This window comes from Doryrhamphus excisus, chromosome 1, assembly GCF_030265055.1.
Source record: "Doryrhamphus excisus isolate RoL2022-K1 chromosome 1, RoL_Dexc_1.0, whole genome shotgun sequence".
NCBI classification, from domain to species: domain Eukaryota; kingdom Metazoa; phylum Chordata; class Actinopteri; order Syngnathiformes; family Syngnathidae; genus Doryrhamphus; species Doryrhamphus excisus.
The window spans coordinates 17,543,975-17,562,606 of record NC_080466.1 but is presented as its reverse complement, the minus strand read 5'-3'; the positions used below and the strand labels follow the sequence as shown (position 1 = coordinate 17,562,606).

At 45.5% G+C, this 18,632-nt stretch overlaps 1 protein-coding gene across 2 annotated transcripts in view; it reads left to right on the top strand.

The window, feature by feature from the left end:
* Nucleotides 1-251: 251 nt before the first annotated feature.
* Nucleotides 252-18,632, top strand: part of mgat3b (beta-1,4-mannosyl-glycoprotein 4-beta-N-acetylglucosaminyltransferase b) — a 27,436-nt gene continuing 9,055 nt past the window's right edge. The window contains exons 1-2 of one of the 2 annotated variants that reach the window (XM_058072150.1): nucleotides 252-884; nucleotides 18,152-18,584. In XM_058072150.1, the coding sequence (XP_057928133.1) occupies nucleotides 18,153-18,584 (432 nt within the window). In that variant the 5' untranslated portion in view covers nucleotides 252-884; nucleotide 18,152. Of the gene's footprint in view, nucleotides 885-16,065; nucleotides 16,697-18,151; nucleotides 18,585-18,632 lie in introns of those variants that run through there. The other variant, XM_058072151.1, reaches the window with a different exon arrangement.

Here is an 18,632-nt window from a genome sequence, read left to right as displayed (position 1 = left end):
AACCCCCACCCCCCTCCCTCTCATATTTCCTCCCTTATGCAGACCCCCACTCCACACACGTCCTCCTATCCGCACTCGGTGCCCCCCCTCCCTTACCCCCCACGTGTCCGCGGCAGCATGACGGGGAGGCGGGGCGGTCCACCGCGGCTCCTCCCTCCACTCGCTGTCTTCGTGTGTGTACCCCCCCCCCCCCCCACTTGCTCCCTCCGCACTCCTCCTTCCAACCTGCCCGTTCAAGGGGGGGGGGGTAGGGGGGTGATGAAACGGGAGTGAAGAAGAGGAAGGAAGAGAGAGCGGGGGGGCGGGTTGATATCTTGTTTTTCCCCTGGAGCGGAAAGGGCGTCACGCCGGCCGCAGGACGGAAGGAAGGGAAGAAAGCCAGAAGAAGACAACCACGAAGACGACGAGGAGGGGGGCTGGGAAACACGACACAGGATCGGCGAATTTGACGGCGGACGGCGGCGATCAACACCCCCGCGTAGCCACCCCCCACGTCCCGCCTCATCCCTCGATCAACGTCCTCTCTCTCCCCCACTCTCTCTCTCTCTCTCTCTGCGACGATGATCCGCGCCTCTCGTCTCCTCTGAACGTTATTCCAACAAACCGTCGCCATCGATTCTGGAACCATCATCATAATCCGGGTTTTTCTTTCGAATGACCGTGGAGTCAAAACGAGGGAGAAAGGCCATCATCGCCATCATCATCATCACCACCTCCACCACCGCTAGCACCATCTCTAGCCGCCAGCCAGGTCCTCCCTCCCGGCTTAGCGCCTCCGGCATCACCGATGCGACGACACGGCGGCTCCAGCGGACTAGACTCGGACCAGCAGGGCTCTCATCCACCATGAAGCACTGAAAGACATCCGACACAAGCACAGATGGGTAAGAGGAGACCTGTGCGTGTGTGATGCTGGATGAAGTTGCTGCTCATCGTAAGAACACAGATGGCCTCGTCAGGCTTCTGGATCTTTCCACAATGATGCTCCAACAGCAGCCATGCTGTCTCTCAGGGTTTGCCCTGCAAAGCAAATTGGGGAAGGATGGAAATGGTTTTTAGCTTCCTGAATGTTGGTTGAAGTGCCCTTGAGCAGGACATAGAACCCTCAAACTGCTCTTGTGCGCCCCCACATGGTGCAGTACCTCTGTTTACAGTGGTGCCTCTCCTAAGGGACGCCGAATGATTTTGATGCTACATTTTTTCTTGTTGTTAATCAAAATACTCTGTTCCAGGGTCAAACTGTGGCCAGCATAAACAATTTCAGTTGCTCAAGCAAAGTTTGAAGTAACATTTTCACATCTTTAAAGGTCGCCTGTCGTTCAAAAGGGACTTTTTAGTGATGTTCTAACAGTACCTAGCGGGATAAAAATATATTGTCTCTGTCGTGTGTTTGCTCAAACTTCTGAGGGAAGATGCTTTTAAAGGCTTGTCGTTCAGTTTGCAGAAGGGAAAACCTTCTTTCTCGTGGATTTGAGATCACCTCCAAGCCCCCCCTGGGCTAGTGTGTGCCCCCTTGTGTGCCATATGTGCACCCCACATGCGTAATTAGTACAGCCAACGCACATTCAGATATATTGTACGCACGTTTGGGGGGGGTTTGAACTCGGATGTTGTGCACCACTGTGGAGGCTCATTTAACAACGACCTAAAGCAGGCTTCGCTACACAGCTTAAAATAAAGCACTGCCAGCTGTATTTGTCAGTCAGCGACAGACATGGGAGCTGTATGTTGGATTGTTTTGTTTTCGTCAGCGACTAGGCTAGCCTAGCATGATGCTAAAATGTAATGTTAGCACTTTAGCATCACATGACAATGTTAGCTTAGTGACACACACAGCAGGGCTTGGATGTGGAACTATTACACCAGTGTATAAAGAAGTATTTAGTAGAGTTTAAATGAGTACAGTTTGACAGTCCTATTATTGCCATAGGTGTTGCTCATGCACGCTATTAATAGAAACGGTCATCCATTTTCCCTCCCAAACAGCTGGAGGAGCACCTGACACCCAAGCCCCCGACCCCACGCCCCTCGCAGCAGCCTCCTAATTTCCCATGAGAGGAGGTCTGGCTCTCCCCAGGTCTTTCTTTGGGTTCAGGTATTGATCCAAAGCTCCAGATGGGGAGGAGCCAGTCTGATATGGCCCTGAATGCCACTTGAGGATGGCTCTGCTAAAGTGCCTTGCTCAGGAGCAAACATGAATAGAGTTGTTGTTGTGAGAGGTGAGTGAGCGTTGAAAGAGACAGCACCACCCAAGCAGACCGTTGATCTTTTCTGAGATCTTGGAGTCTTGGAGTCAAAAAGTCTTGGAGGCTGGACTTTGGGTCCAGCTCAGGCACAGTCACAAAAAAGTGGGTCAGATCAGTCACCCCCACCCACCCAGGTCCCAGCCAGTCCCCCCTCTAGTGTGCGTTGGCAGGCTTCACAGCAGCAGGTGTGAGCGTGGCTTCAGCAACCCACCCACCCCCTCCCCCTCCATCGTGTGACGCGGGGGGCCATATTTGACCCGACTGCAAGCCACGCTTCCTGAACCGCCTTTGGCCTTCATGCTGCGAGTCGGCCACACAAAGATGCGTTTTTAAGCCCCGCCGGCCGGCTGACGGGCAAGGTAATTACTAGACACAGCTTAGTGTAGCGTGATGCTGCCGCAGGGAAGACGACCACGCTTGTCCCGATCATATCTTATCTACATTTATTTACTTCGGGGCACTGCAGCACATTTTTGACAACTAAACAAAAACCCCATCGAGTGAACTTTGTGCTGTAATAGAAATACATTCAGTATTAGTCCATGATTTCTGTGGGTCGGCTATAGGATGCTAAGCTAGCCTCACACACACACAGTGCATCACATCCTGCTGCTGTGGAAGTTAAGCTGTGCCTCACACACACACACACACACACACACACACACACACACATACCAGGATGCTGGCTGTGCTTCCACTGTTCCTGGAGAGAAAAAGACATCTCTTTCCATTTTTTTGACACATGTTTCTACAGTTTCCCATGGAGTTTATACAAACACACACCAGCCCATCCACGTAGCGAAAGCAGCGCGGGGAAGAAAATGCATGGCGTTTGCAAACATGTACTTCCTGTTGTTTTGCCCTCCCGCTCACCTTGGAGGCTGGAACATAAAAATACATGAAAGCTGCTGTTTTTCTCCTCTGGCTCCACAGGGGGTGTGGGGGGGGTGGGGGGGGGGGCGTTTACCGTTCATCGTTTGGGTGAGGAGCGGCAGGACATCCAGTTTGTCTCGTGACGAGGGCCGTCTGCCCCGGCGTTGCTTCGTGTATCCGTGTGCCATCGTACCGTGGCCAAGGAAATGTTGTTGTGGTCTTCCCAGTCTGGCTGTGTCCATCCTCCAGCTACTCTTCACTGCGCTGTGTCTAGTCTGTCTAGCTAGGTTGCTATTTTGGTGTTTGTTTTTCACATTTTTTGAAACAAAAGATGTGTACTACTTGGGTAAAACCTGATCCTTGTCTTTCCCAGATGGGATTCATGATGTATATAAGAAGATTCATGATGTATATAAGAAGTAATCATCCATAATCATCATTTTTTTTTTAACATAGCATTTCAGGGCACCCAGAAGGCCATTTCTATGTAGATGAAAGGACGTAACCATAAAATACTTTGCCCTTTCGAAGCAAAAACAATCCCATGTGGACAGCCCCGGAATTAGCTCTGCTTCTTCCTACTGCTTTTCACACGTGTTGGGTTGTATAGTCATGTGATGCCATTAATGGAACGTCTTTGTTGGACACCAACCTCTTATTCTGTGGCTTGGTCCACTCCTTATAACCCCCCCGCACCCCCTCCCATCCAGCTCCGCTTCTCTAAATAAGGCCTCCCCTCGCTCGCCCCCCCCAATGCCTCCTGTCAGACAGCACGGCCCAGTTTAAGCGGAGCCGAAATAGAAAGTGCTCTGTCCTTTCCTCAGCACCCCCGCCACCACCCATGGGTGCACCCCCTACCCACCCACCCCACTCTCAAGTGTCACCTTACTTACCAGGCCAAGCTTTCCCACCCGCAATGTTTCATTGATGTCACTACATTGCTGCTGTGTGAGTGTGTGTGTGTGAGTTCCGAACAAAACAATGCATAATACCTGTGATTCTTTAGCAGCCAAACATCAGGCTTGTCCAAACAACTACAGCCTCGTTCTTACTAGCATACGTGAATCCCTCCTTTGTGGCAGCACCACCATAAGTGAATTTCTAGCATCCTTGGCATCGGTGTTTATCCTCAGTAAACTGCAGCACTCATGCATTTCGGTTGAGAAAATACTGACTCCCGTTGCGCAAAAATCCTTGAAATTGGCGGAGCTGGCGAGCTTTTGTCAGGAATTTGTCGCTGCGCCACGCTGAAAATGTGAACACCTCCCCCGGTGCGCCGCCACGCCCATCTCGGCGCAGTCCATGTACCAAATGACCAAATTGAAATGAAATCAGTGGTACTGCACAGCACGAGAGCACACGCTGCAGCCATCTTTTCTTCCGTAAACACACGGAAACATTTGACGTCCTGCGTTTGACGCCGCATGTACGTCACTTCCTGGATACTTTTTTTGGTCATGTGAACGACCAGAGGAGGGGTGTACGTGAGACGTGTAAACAAGCGATAGTCCCCTTCCGATGTTCCGGTGTTGGTGTGTACATGAACGCCAGGGATGGGGTCAGATAGCTGACCATGCATTGTGGGGAGGTCATGTGACACTGCAGGTTGCTTCTCGTCAATGCCAGTTCAACTGAAGGTCACCCCCTACCCCCCACACACGTCCTTGCTTGTTTCCGTGAGCCTTCAGCGCCATTTACAAGCAAACTGACAGATGATGCTCGGCCTCTCGTATTAGCCACGCATGAACCCTCTGCATCTGCGGGACTTTGGGCCTTTACCTACTGCAGGGGTCTCAAACTCAATTTACCTGGGGAATACTGGAGCTAAGGTCTGGGTGAGGTTGGGCCGCATCAGGGTTTAAAAAAAACAATTTTTTTTTTTTATTTACAAATAATTTCCTGCATTTTTTTCCCAGCGTTAAGCCAATAAATAAGACAGTGTCTTATTTATTGATTTGGACAAAACAAATAGCTTAGCAGCTGAAATAAAGCGCCTGGAGTTAGCTAACCCGAGCTAGCAGGTCCTCCCGGTAAGAAGCGTTGGAACCGGCTTCCAGACTGTATCATGGTATAGGCATGGCAAAATGGCGTCACTTGTGCTGTCATTTTTGGCATCCATATCAAAGTCGCGTGGGACGCACTGACATAAAAAAAATTAAAAAATCAAGGCGGGGGCCTCAAACTAGCATCGTGTGGGCCGCATTTGGCTCACGAGCCGCAAGTTTGAGACCCATGACCTACTGGAACAAACTACAAGCCCAACCGTTTTGGCCACGGTGGAAATCTGTAGAATATTCCATGAAGGACCCGGGTCAGGTTTATCGGTCTCTCTCTGCGGTGGCAGGAAGCGCAAGACGAGCGAGCGAGTGTTTATGGATGCATGGAATGCAAGCAGGAGGAGGAGGAGGAGGAAGGACATTTTCATCAGGATTATCCCGCAACACACAATCTCATCTGGGAAAGTGTCCCAGCGCACACACACACACACACACACATGCACACGCTGCCTCAAGTGGCCACTGTACTTCACCTCATTTTGTCCGGGAAAGCCCCTCGTCTGCTGCTGCTTTCTCGCCCACCCGCCATTGGACGAGATCACCTTTAGTCTCCATGGACGCCTCGCCTTCATCTCAACCTAATTTTAGTGTTATCTAATCGATTGATTGATGGGACACGTTCACCATCAGCAACCCATTCCATCTCGCTGTAGAAAGTACTTAATATTGAATGCAGCAACTCCTTTCCACATGTGGGGGGGGGGGTCTATTGCTAAAACCATATTTATGTACAGCATAATGGCCTATTATATTACTATTTTCTTTTTCACTTTGTATAGTTTTATATATATCTATATCTTAGAACATTCATTCATTTTCTACCGCTTATCCTCACAAGGTTTGCAGGGGTGCTGGAGCCTATCCCAGCTGTCTTCTTGGGGCGAGAGGCGGCGTACACCCTGGACTGGTGGCCAGCCAATCACAGGGCACATATAGACAAACAACCATTCACACTCACATTCATGTGGGGGGAAGCCGTAATCCCCGGAGAACATGCAAACTCCACACAAAGATGGCCGAGGGTGGAATTGAACTCGGGTCTCCTGGCTGCGAGGCCTGCGCGCTAACCACTCGACAACCACGCAGCCTATCTTAGAACAATAATTGTATTAATAATTCCGAATTCATTTGTATGAAATAAATTAATAAATAATACAAATTGGGCACGGCGGTCGAGTGGTTAGCACGCAGACCTCACAGCTAGGAGACCAGGGTTCAATTCCACCCTCGGCCATCTCTGTGTGGCGTTTACATGTTCTCCCCGTGCATGCATGATTTTTCTCCGGGTACTCCGGTTTCCTCCCACATTCCGAAAACATGCTAGGTTAGTTAGCGACTCCAAATTGTCCATAGGTATGAATGTGAGTGTGAATGGTTGTTTGTCGATATGTGCCCTGTGATTGGCTGGCCACCAGTCCAGGGTGTACCTCGCCTCTCGCCCAAAGACAGCTGGGATAGGCTCCAGCACCCCCGCGACCCTCGTGAGAAAAAAGCAGTAGAAAATGAATGAATGAATGAATAATACAAATTGGATTTATTATAATTGTGCCTGTTGTGTAGCATTACCGCCACCTAGTGACCGGTGTACAACACTACACATCACAATGTGTTTTCTGTGTTTTCTTTTTATTTGTGTTTGACTGCCATGTTCTTTTCAAAAGTGAGCTTACATTTGTGGAGTAATACTCATCCTTATGCTAATTAGCTTCAGCTAGCATGGCCAGCGGTGGCGTGGGCCTGGGGTGTGGTATGTGCGCTATGGGGGGGCGTTTCTTCTCTTCCTTACCCCCCCAAATAAAATGCATGTGAGTTCGGCCGTATGTGAAATATGCAGAGCAGCACTTGTGATCTTTGGTAGGCAGAAACATTCGTGGAAAAGGAGATTCTTCCCAAATTAGAAGCATGTGCTGGACTTTTTCTCAATTATCCAGGAACATATGGCACAGCCGCCCCACTCTGCTTTTTTTGCAGCTCAAACATTCCAGGAATTCTCACCCTTTGGGACGCTTTTGGGTTTCCTCTGCGATTACTAACAAGAAATGTTGAAAACTTGTCGTGTGGATGTGAAGCAACAGGATTGTCGTGTCCTCCTTCTGCCCTCCCAGCTTTCATTTAGCAGCAGCGAGACTGGAAGGAAAGACCAAAGAGCCACCATGTGTGTTTTTGTAGGTCACGTGCGTGCGTGCTTGGTGTCCACTGTCACTCATGAAAGACAACGTGTTTGCTTTCATGTCATCACGGCTCCCTCAAACCCGACAACAACAACTCCCACATCTGTAGCTGACTGATGGGTTCTTGGCAGAGCTTTATTTGAGCATGTGTAGCGAAGCCTGCTTGACATTGTTGTAAAATAAGCCTCTTAAGTTTTTCAAACCACCACACGTGCATCACCTCAACATGCATTACAGGCCTTCAGTTCAGCGAACTTGCCAGATGCTAAATGTTGCTAGCTGGATACAACTGGAACTGCTAACCTCAAGCACCACTGAGGTTGTAGCATTTGGAATCTGGACAGATTTGACAGAATTCCTATCTATCATAACTACAAATCCACATTGTGAATAATGCCATGTGATGCTAAAATGCTAACATTGTATTTTAACATTTTAACAGAGTTCTGGGTCTTCCCGGAGGCCTCCTACCGGTCGGGCATGCCTTGAACACCTCCCCAGTAAGGCATCCAGGAGGTCAAATATAGTATGTCAAATATAATAGTCACTGATGGATTACTTTTTCAATATGGAAACAATATTTTTATGTAGTCAAAGGTGATTTTAATCATTTCTATTTTTTCCAACTTTTTGGAAAAAAAAAATCAAAAAATATTTTTATTTGCAATGTCAACAGAAGCGGTCCACCGCTGAGGTGGATAAGCTATACAAAACTGTGGTGAGACCAGCGATGTTGTTTGGTCTCGAGAGAAGAGAAGACAGGAAGCAGAACTGAAGGTAGCAGTGATGAGGATGCTGAGGTTCACATCGGGAGTGACCAGGATGGATAGGATCAGGAACGAGTACATCAGAGGGCCATTACATGTTAGAGACCTTGGAGATAGAAGTCAGAGAGGCCAGACTGAGATGGTTGGGACATGTCCAGAGGAGAGATAGTGACTATATTGGTAAAAGGATGCTGCGTTTAGAGCTGCCAGGTAGGAGGCATAGAGGAAGACCAAAGAGGAGGTTTATGGATGTAGTGAAAGAAGACATGAGGGTAGTTGGTGTGAGAGAGATGGCTGCAGAAGACAAGGTTGGATGGAGGAGATTGGTTTGCTGTGGCGACCCCTGAAGGGAAAAGCAGTCCACCATGCTTGTGGACGTCTGCTTAAGCCTTTCAGTCATAATGAGCATACCCTGTATACCCTATATACCCTGTATACCCTGCATATGCTGCACTGGGACTGGATGTGTTCCTCCACAAACACCATTTTGTGTGCTTTTATTGTGAAATGTTTTTTGCAAGACTGCCAAACACACACACACACACACATTTACAGTGTTGAGTGACTGGGCTGGAGCTTGACTTCACACACACACACACACACACACACACACACACACACACACACACACACACACAATGAGAAGCACTGTACCCAAATCAGCAGCAGTCTTGTTCCCTATAGTTATACACACACAAACACACACACACTGTGCTATCCTCTTCCAAACATGTCCACACAGAGGAAGTACACATTATTTCCAGCGCTACAACTAATCCGATGTTGGCCAAAGCTGCAGCCTACATGGTAAAATCATTTAGACCTTTTGTTGGACACACACTCACACACCACACACACACACACACACACACACACACATAGACAGTGTGCGTGTGTGTGTGGTACAAACACAGGCCCTGTTGTCTCCTGACGGCGCTACTGTGGTACACACGGTGTCAGATGCTGCATGCATGCAAATGAATCAGCAGCAGATGGACTACATCGCCGTTTGACGTTTTTTCATTCTCATGAATTTACGTCTTTTTTTTTTACGTCATATATTTATGAGAAAAAAGTTGTCAATTAATTTTTTTAAGTGGATTTATTCTCGTAAACATGCATCTTTTTTGTGTAAATTCACAACTCAGTAAACATTACAATGTTTTTTTTCTTGTGCATTCATGACAAAAAAAGTATGTATTTTATTTATTCTTTTAAATTTACGACATTGTTATTGTAAATGTACTTATTTTATGTATTCTCTTAAATTTACGACATTATCGTAAATGTAAATATACTTATTTTATGTATTCTCTTAAATTTACGACATTTTTATCTTAAATGTAAATGTACTTATTTCATGTATTCTCTTAAATTTACGACATTATTAAATATACTTATTTTTTATTGTAAATTTATGACTATTCTGGTAATATTAAGACTTTTTTTCTCACACATTTACGAGAATAAGTTATAAATGTATTTATTTTATTTTATTCTCGTAAATTCATACTTATATTCATACTTTATTCTTACGGACGGCGCTTTGGGCATCCCAGCGCTGCTCCATGCTGACTAAATGTTGAATATTTTGTGACGGCTGCGAGCTGGCGTCTGTGTGTGAAAGAGGCTTTTATTTTGTAGGCTGGGCGACTTAGAGAGATGTTTTGTCCATCAGCTTAATGGAGCATGCGTGAAGCTCTGCAGTCTTTTCTGTTTCAGGGGCATAATGCAGCATTTTAGAAGCTGAGTGATGCGTTCACTGACACTGGTGAAGCGGCACGGTGTAATGAGAGCTGGGCTCAGGTATGTGCTGCTGTGTCCTCAAGCCAGCTTTCAGCGTAAAAGACAAAGACGCAGTGAGTGAAATGGACAATGGACGGCGTTGTCTTGTGTCTGGTGTCGTCAGGTGACCCGTCGTGGTCCGCAATCATGCAAACTCATGCGATGCATTCCAGGACCTCTTCTCTAACTTCCACTTCCCATGTCTTTGTTTTTTCTTTCCTGGGGGAGATTGGCTGATCCCACACTTGCTTGATTGGAACAAAAAAGATCCAGGAAATGAGGATAGTTTGCCAAATGAAAATCGTAAGCAAAGCAAAATCGCAGGAAATGAGCAGGATGCTAGGGTCTTACTTCCAGGTTTATACTCTACTTTCTTCTCTTCTCATTCCTTGTCGATGCCCAATCTTTGCTCATAAAGACAAACAAGTTCTGGCACCAGTCCAGGCTGGACTTCCTCCAGTCCTGGCATGGTGCCCCCCGCCACTGGCCTGCGTTCACATGGCGCAAAAAAGCTAACATGCTAACTGTTACATGCTAGCACATAGCAAGATAGCACTCTATAGCAAAGTGCCAAGGCTACAATGGCCCTGCATCATGTCATGTCTATATTTGCCTAAAATGCTAACATGCTAACAATTAGCATGGTGACACCTAGCAAGACAGCACATAAGTACCGAATGTGCCAAGGCAGTTCTATCGTATCCATACATCATACTACGTGCGTATTTGCATTTAGACAAACTAACATGCTAACAGTTAGCATGTTAGTACTTAACAAGATAGCATCAACATAGCATCACAAGTCCATCCGGACCAGGCTGAACTTCCTCTAGTCCTGGCATGATGCCCCCCTACTAACATGCTAACTGTTAGCTAACATGCTAACTGTTACCATGCTAGCACATAGCGAGATAGCACTCTATAGCAAAGGGCCAAGGCCGTCCTACAATGTCCCTGCATCATGCCATGTCTATATTCGCCTTAAATGCTAACATGTTAACAATTAGCATGCTAACATCATGGTGGCACCTAGCAAGACACAAAGTACCGAATGTGCCAAGGCAGTTCTATCATATCCATACACCATACTACGTGCATATTTGCATTTAGACAAACTAACATGCTAACAGTTAGCATGTTAGCACTTGGCAAGATAGCATCAAGTACAGAAATCGTTGTAATCTTCTGATGCGGGACGAGTTTAACGTTGTTTTGAAAAAATGTGTCATTGAAACTGCAGGCGTCCTTATCAAGATGATCAACATCACAGCATCCCTGAATAATATTCAGCCTGTTAATTCATAAGAGACAATAGACTGTCCTCCTGACTAAAATAGGACAGAAATGAAGGTCATGTGACGCCTCCCTTTTTCCCACATTCCTTTTCTTTGTGTGTCCTCGCCATCGCTTTAATTGTGACGCACGCACACACACACACACACACACACATACACACATGCATTGAGTTGACGTAAAATAGTCAGTGTGAATTGAGGAATGTGCCAGAAGCTTTTTTTGGAGGCTCTCAACTGGAGAAAGGGAGCGCCTCACTCTCTGAGGACGTTGACGAACATGAGCTCAGATGTTTGTAGTGTGGGAAGTATCGATATTTTGATTTGAGAATCGCTTTTAGAGCTTGAAGAGCTGGTATGAGAAGTATCGATATTTCAATATGAATCCATGGCAAAATGATCCAGTTCGTTTTCCTTTTTAATCTGCGTGATGAACTCATTCGGTACCAAAAATGTAGTCATACAGAATATTTCTATAAACCCAAACGCCCCATTCCAATCATATATTTATACGTTTTTTTACGTGTGTTTTGCGCAAAAGGCTGAAGGAGGTGCTGATGCAACTCCTCACCAATGGATTAGGCTGAGAGCAATTTTAATACCATGAAAACGTCCACAAAGTGAGGAAGGAGAAACACACATGATGGGAAAGGCATAAAAATGTAAAGTTATCACATGAAAACACATTTATTCTCGAGCTATTATATGTGGAAGATACATATTTTTTATGACATGCTTGTTTTGTTTACACAGACATGGGGCAAACGGTGCTCTTATTTTGAAGAACGGTCATGGTAGTGTGTTCCGTGTATGTGGAGAATGTCTATTTACGTCTAAGACAGGGGTCTCAAACACGCGGCCCGCGGGCCAAATGTGGCCTGCAGGACACTAGTTTGAGGCCCCCAGCCTTGATATGAAAGTTTAATGTTAGTGCGGCCCGCTCAAGTTTGATATGGATGCTGTATGGTATCATGTACCCAGAAAAAATTATTACGTTTGATTAATGTTCATGTTAAAGGTTAAATAACTGTTAATAGTTATCCTCCCTCTCTGTGTGGAAGTGGTAGGTTTTTGGCTATTTAAGTTTAAAGGAAATAACTTGAAGGCTACCGTTTAGGTCGCTAGCTCTCTAGTTTGCGAGTTAGCATGTGTCTCAAGACCCTGCAGTTGCGCAATATGTTGTAAATAAAAAGAGTATAAACGTGACTATAGTCGTGTTTTGTCATGTCTACAGGGCTCTAATAATGCTTTGTTCATTTTAATCTGAAAAAAATAATTTGTCTACCCACCAACTATATGTGGTTTCTTAAGTTTTTATTATTTGCTGTTTTATTATTATTATTATTATATTTATTTATTACTGATTGATTTTCTTTATTCTTGATTTGTTTATTTATTTTTCATCTTATTTTGTGCAGAAAAATAAAGATATTTGAGAACAGTGGAATGTTTTATCAGAGCTTTTATTGTAGAAAATCGGAACCAAAGCACTGAAAAAGTTTGTATATTTTTCTGTTTTTAATAAATGCGTTTTTTTTTTTTTTTTTTGCAAAACCTGATGCGGCCCAGCCTTGCCCAGACCCTAGCTCCAGTGGCCCCCCAGGTAAATTGAGTTTGAGACCCCTGATCTAAGACGAGCTGTGTTCAAAAATAAATGTGCTTCTTGGTTTTTTTTTCCACGCAGAACCTGAAAATGTGAAAATATGGTCGTACACATTCAACCACTCGAGCGTGCTAAACTAAGCTAACCCCTGCTAGCTTTCATTCATGAGATTCCACCAAGTTTCGCTGTTTTTTTATCACCTTTTGAAGCTGGGAAATACTCCCACACACGAGCGGTCCTTCTCACAATGACAACCTTCATTCATATGATGTGAATGTGTGTCATGGAGGAAGGTGAAAATACCAATTCAGCAGCAAGCTGGCCTCTCCAAACACACACACACACTGTAGTGATAGGAAGTTGGACCGACACTTCTCATCTCTCCATCAGAGATGAGTCAAAGCATCTTCTAGCAGCATCCTCTGTGGGGCGGGGCGGGGCGGGGTCTCGAGGTGGATGAAGATGGATGGAGTGGAAGGAAGTGGTGTCTGCACCCTGAGCGCCGACAGCAAAGAGCAGAGGAACGTGACGGGCGGCTGGCGGTGGATGAATTATGGATGAGGTGTTTGCGCTCCATCCTCATTCCTGCCCTCCGGCCACAAGTTCACGCACTTGCTTCCCTTGCACGCTTCTCTCATGCACACTCGCTGCAGCGCCACCTGCTGGAATTTCCACAGGACGGGAAATTTAATATTTTAATGTATATTCTAACAACCAAAAAACATGCTAGGTTAATTGGCGACTCCAAATTGTCCATAGGTATGAATGTGAGTGTGAATGGTTGTTTGTCTATATGTGCCCTGTGATTGGCTGGCCACCAGTCCAGGGTGTACCCCGCCTCTCACCTGATGACAGCTGGGATAGGCTCCAGCACCCCCGCGACCCTCGTGAGGATAAGCGGTAGAAAATGAATGAATGTTTCTTTTCAGGGGCTGCACGGGAGTTGAGTGGTTAGCGCGTAGGCCTCACAGCTAGGAGACCCGGGTTCGATACCCTGCTCGGCCATCTCTGTGTGGAGTTTGCATGTTCTTCCCGTGCATGCGTGGGTTTTCTCCGGTTACTCAGTTTTCCTCCCACATTCCAAAAACATGCTAGGTTAATTGGCGACTCCAAATTGTCCGTAGGTATGAATGTGAGTGTGAATGGTTGTTTGTCTATATGTTGTTTGTCTATATGTGCCCTGTGATTGGCTGGACACCAGTCCAGGGTATCTCACCCAAAGAAGACAGCTGGGATAGGCTCCAGCATCCCCGTGGCCCTTGTGAGGATAAGCAGTAGAAAATGAATGAATGAATATTCTAACAAAATGTCATAATAATGAATTATGATATGTTTGTATACAGTATAACCGTGTAGTAGCATCAAGTTTTAACATGTATGTTGATGTTGATGTTATATGTTACCATCGCAAGAGGAAAGTTGGAAAATGTTATGCTAATTTTGGGGCCTTTGTATTGAGTTGTGGACTCCTATAGAGCAGCTACACAACATAACCCGCACACAAAGCTTTCTAGATCTTCCACAACCTGCACCTATTCCAGCTGGATTTAATTCTCAAAGCTCATTATCTGAAACTTTGGCATGGTTTAACAACGATAAAATGTTGTATTCCAAGGAGAAAAAAGACGAGGGACGAGGGTTGTTTTTTAACCATCCATCCATTTTCTTCCACTTAGCCAGGTCGCAAGGCCAGCAGTCTCAAGACTTCCTGGTCCCCAGTGAGACATAATCCCTCCAGCATGTCCTCAGTCTGTTCCGGGGCATGCCTACAAGTCAAGTCTAGTTTATTTATATAGGCCTTTATGACAAAAGAAACACCTCACCAGGGAGGTGTTCGGGCGAGATGCCCTCAAGCGGCTCCTCTCCATGCAGTGACTCTACTCTGAGCGCCTCACCTTCGAAAAATATACATATTTTGGGGCGAAAAAACACTTCTATAGTTTTGGGAGCTTTTGGGGGGCATAACAGCAGGGCTCACTCTGGTGCAACAAAGACTGCAATTATAATAATACTGAATAATGTGACCAAAACAATGACAATAGTAAGAAAATCACTCGCTAAATGCACTGCAAAAAAGGTCAGTAAGGATAATTCATAATGCCGCCTACAGAGAACAACTCCTTATTTCCAAAATCACAAATACTTCAACTTGCTGATATAGTTCTCTTCATCTTCAAACAGCTAAAATAATGCATAAGGCTAAAAATAACCAATTAGCTAAAAATGTCATCCAATACTTCTCTACAAGAGAGGAGAAATATGATCTCAGGGAAGAAGTACATTTGAAACACTAGGACTACGTTAAAAAGCCATAGCATTTGGTACCCATTATGTCATTGGATGGTCATATCACCTCGTACTTCGGTACGTGACTAAATTTAATTTAATTTAATTTAATTTAATAATATTAAATAATAATAAATAATATTAAATAATATTAAAAAACTTAAATTATATTAGGAAGGCATGAAGTGAACAAATGTAACATTTACTGATTGTAAAAGTACCAGATGGAGGGGTAGGATTTAATAAGCTTTGCTTCTTCCTACTCCTTTTGGACATGTGGAACTGTGAACTGATTATGTGATGCATTCAATTGTAATCTGATGCATGTTCAAATGAAATAAAACCATTACCAAAATACAGAGGCAAGGAGGTACACACTACACAGTAGGAGACAATGCTTGTAAGTTAGCATCATGGCTATGTCCGGATATGACAAAGTATTCTCAGTAAGATGCATAACAATGAAGTCATTGTTCCATGAATACTTCGCTGACACCGTCAATGAAAAGAATTTAGTCTCCCTAATGTTGTGTCCTACACACATGCTTCCATGTGTGCATTATTTAGGATGGCTTAGCACGCAGGCTTTCTCCTGACATTTCACTCAGCGAGCTGCTGACCCGTGAATCCGGTAGAAGAAGAGGAAGACATTCTGCTCAGAATAGGAGAATTTTGAAGAATGAACCTCCTGATAAGAGTGACGGTCCTCAACCATCGCGTGGCCACGGCAACCTACGCTGGTGATGTGTTCACATAGACTAGGCTCAAATACAGTTAAAATTATTCAATGTTTTCTTAAGAGACTTATAGAAAACATGGCAACTACCCTTCTTCTATTTTCTACCCTCAATTGGGTCGCGGGGGTGCTGGAGCCTATCCCAGCTGTATTTGGACAAGAGGCGGGGTCCACCCTGGACTGGTCATGCCAACCACAAGCCAAAATGTGTTGAATAAAAAGTATAATAGAGAGCTGGGATAGGCTCCAGCATACCCACGACCTGGAGAATAAATGAATGAATACACTTACTTTACCTCTTCCCATAAAATGCACGTCCATGAGGGAAGCCATTTTCTTTTATGATGTAATCAAAGATAACAAAGCCCCACCCATCACATTTGGTATCATTGAAAAGCTCTGATAAACTCGTGTGAAAGTGTGTGCACCGGTACGCCGACTTTGAGGTTGGTGGGCGTACGCACCTTTTGGAGACACGGCAAAAAGGAAGTGTAATCATATGATAGAAAAAAACATGCATTGCATGAAAACATCCCGCCATCATTGACTACCAAAATTTGTAAGCAAGCACATTGAGGAAGCAGTTCGTCATTCAGCACTGCAGCTGCATGATGCTCACTTAGTGTGTGTGTGTGTGTGTGTGTGTGTGTTGATCTGAGTACAGCTGCATCACAGCCACCATGAACATAACAACATAACGCAACATTCTCAACAAAAAAAAAAACACACTTTGGTTATTTATTTGGTTTTTGTGTACTGGTTTGTGTCTTGGCATCTCCCACTTGTGTCTAGTCCAGGTGTTTCTTGTTGGTCCAATCAGTGTGTGTATTTAGCCCCCAGCTTCCTGTCGACTTTGTCTGGTCATCATATGTCTTTTGTGGTGAGTTTACGCCAAGCTAGTACTAGTATATTCATCGCTACTTGCACATCCTCCAATGTGTTTGCATGTTTTGGACATTGCAAACTATATTTTTGTATTGAGTATATATGATTGCTGGGTTTTGCCGCTGTAGTAATTGCCAAGTTGGATTACTTCATTCATTCATTTTCTACCGCTTATCCTCACAAGGGTCGCGGGGGTGCTGGAGCCTATCCCAGCTGTCTTCTTCAGGCGAGAGGCGGGGTACACCCTGGACTGGTGGCCAGCCAATCACAGGGCACATATAGACAAACAACCATTCACACTCACATTCATACCTATGGACAATTTGGAGTCACCACAGGGAGAACATGCAAACTCCACACAGAGATTGTCGAGGGTGGAATTGAACCCGGGTCTCCTAGCTGTGAGGTCTGCAAAGTTGGATTCCTTATTTATACCTTATTCCTTATTTAAACCTGCAATAAAAACCCAGCGATCAAATCTGGTGCTTGTGTGTCTCACCCAACATGACAGTAACAGTACTGACACCTAGTGACCAGCGTAGAATACTACATACCATGAAAATTTTTAGTCAATATGAGGGGAATTAAGTGAAAGTGAAAGTGAAACTCACTCACATTCATACCTATGGACAATTTGAAGTCGCCAATTAGCCTAGCATGTTTTTGGAATGTGGGAGGAAACCGGAGTACTCGGAGAAAACCCACGCATGCAGGGGGAGAACATGCAAACTGCACACAGAGATGGCTGAGGGTGGAATTGAACCCGGGTCTCCTAGCTGTGAGGTCTGAGAAGTTGGATTCATTCATTCATTCATTCATTCATTTTCTACCGCTTTTTCCTCACGAGGGTTGCGGGGGTGCTGGAGCCTATCCCAGCTGTCTTAGAGCAAGAGGCGGGGTACACCCTGGACTGGTCGCCAGCCAATCACAGGGCACATATAGACAAACAACCATTCACACTCACATTCATACCTATGGACAATTTGGAGTCACCAATTAACCTAGAGATGGCCGAGGGTGGAATTGAACCCGGGTCTCCTAGCTGTGAGGTCTGCGAAGTTGGATTCCTTATTTATCAATGCAATATTTTTATACGTAGATTTGTAGTGTGGCACTAGAAAACCTGTTTACAACCTTCTAAAAATGATTAGAGTCCTCTAGACAGAAAATAATACCCCTATATCACCTTTACACTCCTTTCACCCGCAATAGTAGACATAATAAGAGTTTCCCCAACAGTAACTTGTGTTATGGATTATTGTGACTGTTGTGAGATCATTTAAACCTGCAATTAAAAACCCAGCGATCAAATCTGGTGCTTGTGTGTCTCACCCAAAATGACAGTAACAGTACTGACAACTAGTGACCAGCGTAGAATACTACATACCATGACAATTTTTAGTTGATATGAGGGGAATTAAGTGAAAGTGAAACTGTTTGGTCTTTCCAGGATGAAAATGCGGCGGCACAGGGTGTTCTTGCTGTGCACGGTGGGCCTGTGCGTCATCTCTTTCCTGCACTACTACAAGGCCCTCCACTACGTCTCCCTCCTGCGCGAGCTCTCCGCCCCTTACCCGAACATCAAGTCCTTCATCATGGTCACCGGCTTCTTCTGGAGAGAGAAGGGAATCGCCGCCACCCCGCTCAGCCCCACGTCCCCCGAGGAGGCACCGCCTCTGCTTGCTCTTCACCCATCGGACACCAAAACCAGAGGCAGAGGGGCAGGGGATGTGGGGGGCGTGGTGGGAGAATTGGGGCCGGGGTTGATGTCGAGCGGCGTCGTCAGAAGAGCGGGACTGGAGATGAGACTGAGGGAGGAGCCGGCGCCCCCTCACCCGTGGGAGAAACCAGAGGAGAGCCTGCGGGGAGACATTCCAAGTCAGGTAAGATCTGAACAGTGATTGGTTCTTGATGAGAAGGTGCGGCTTGGA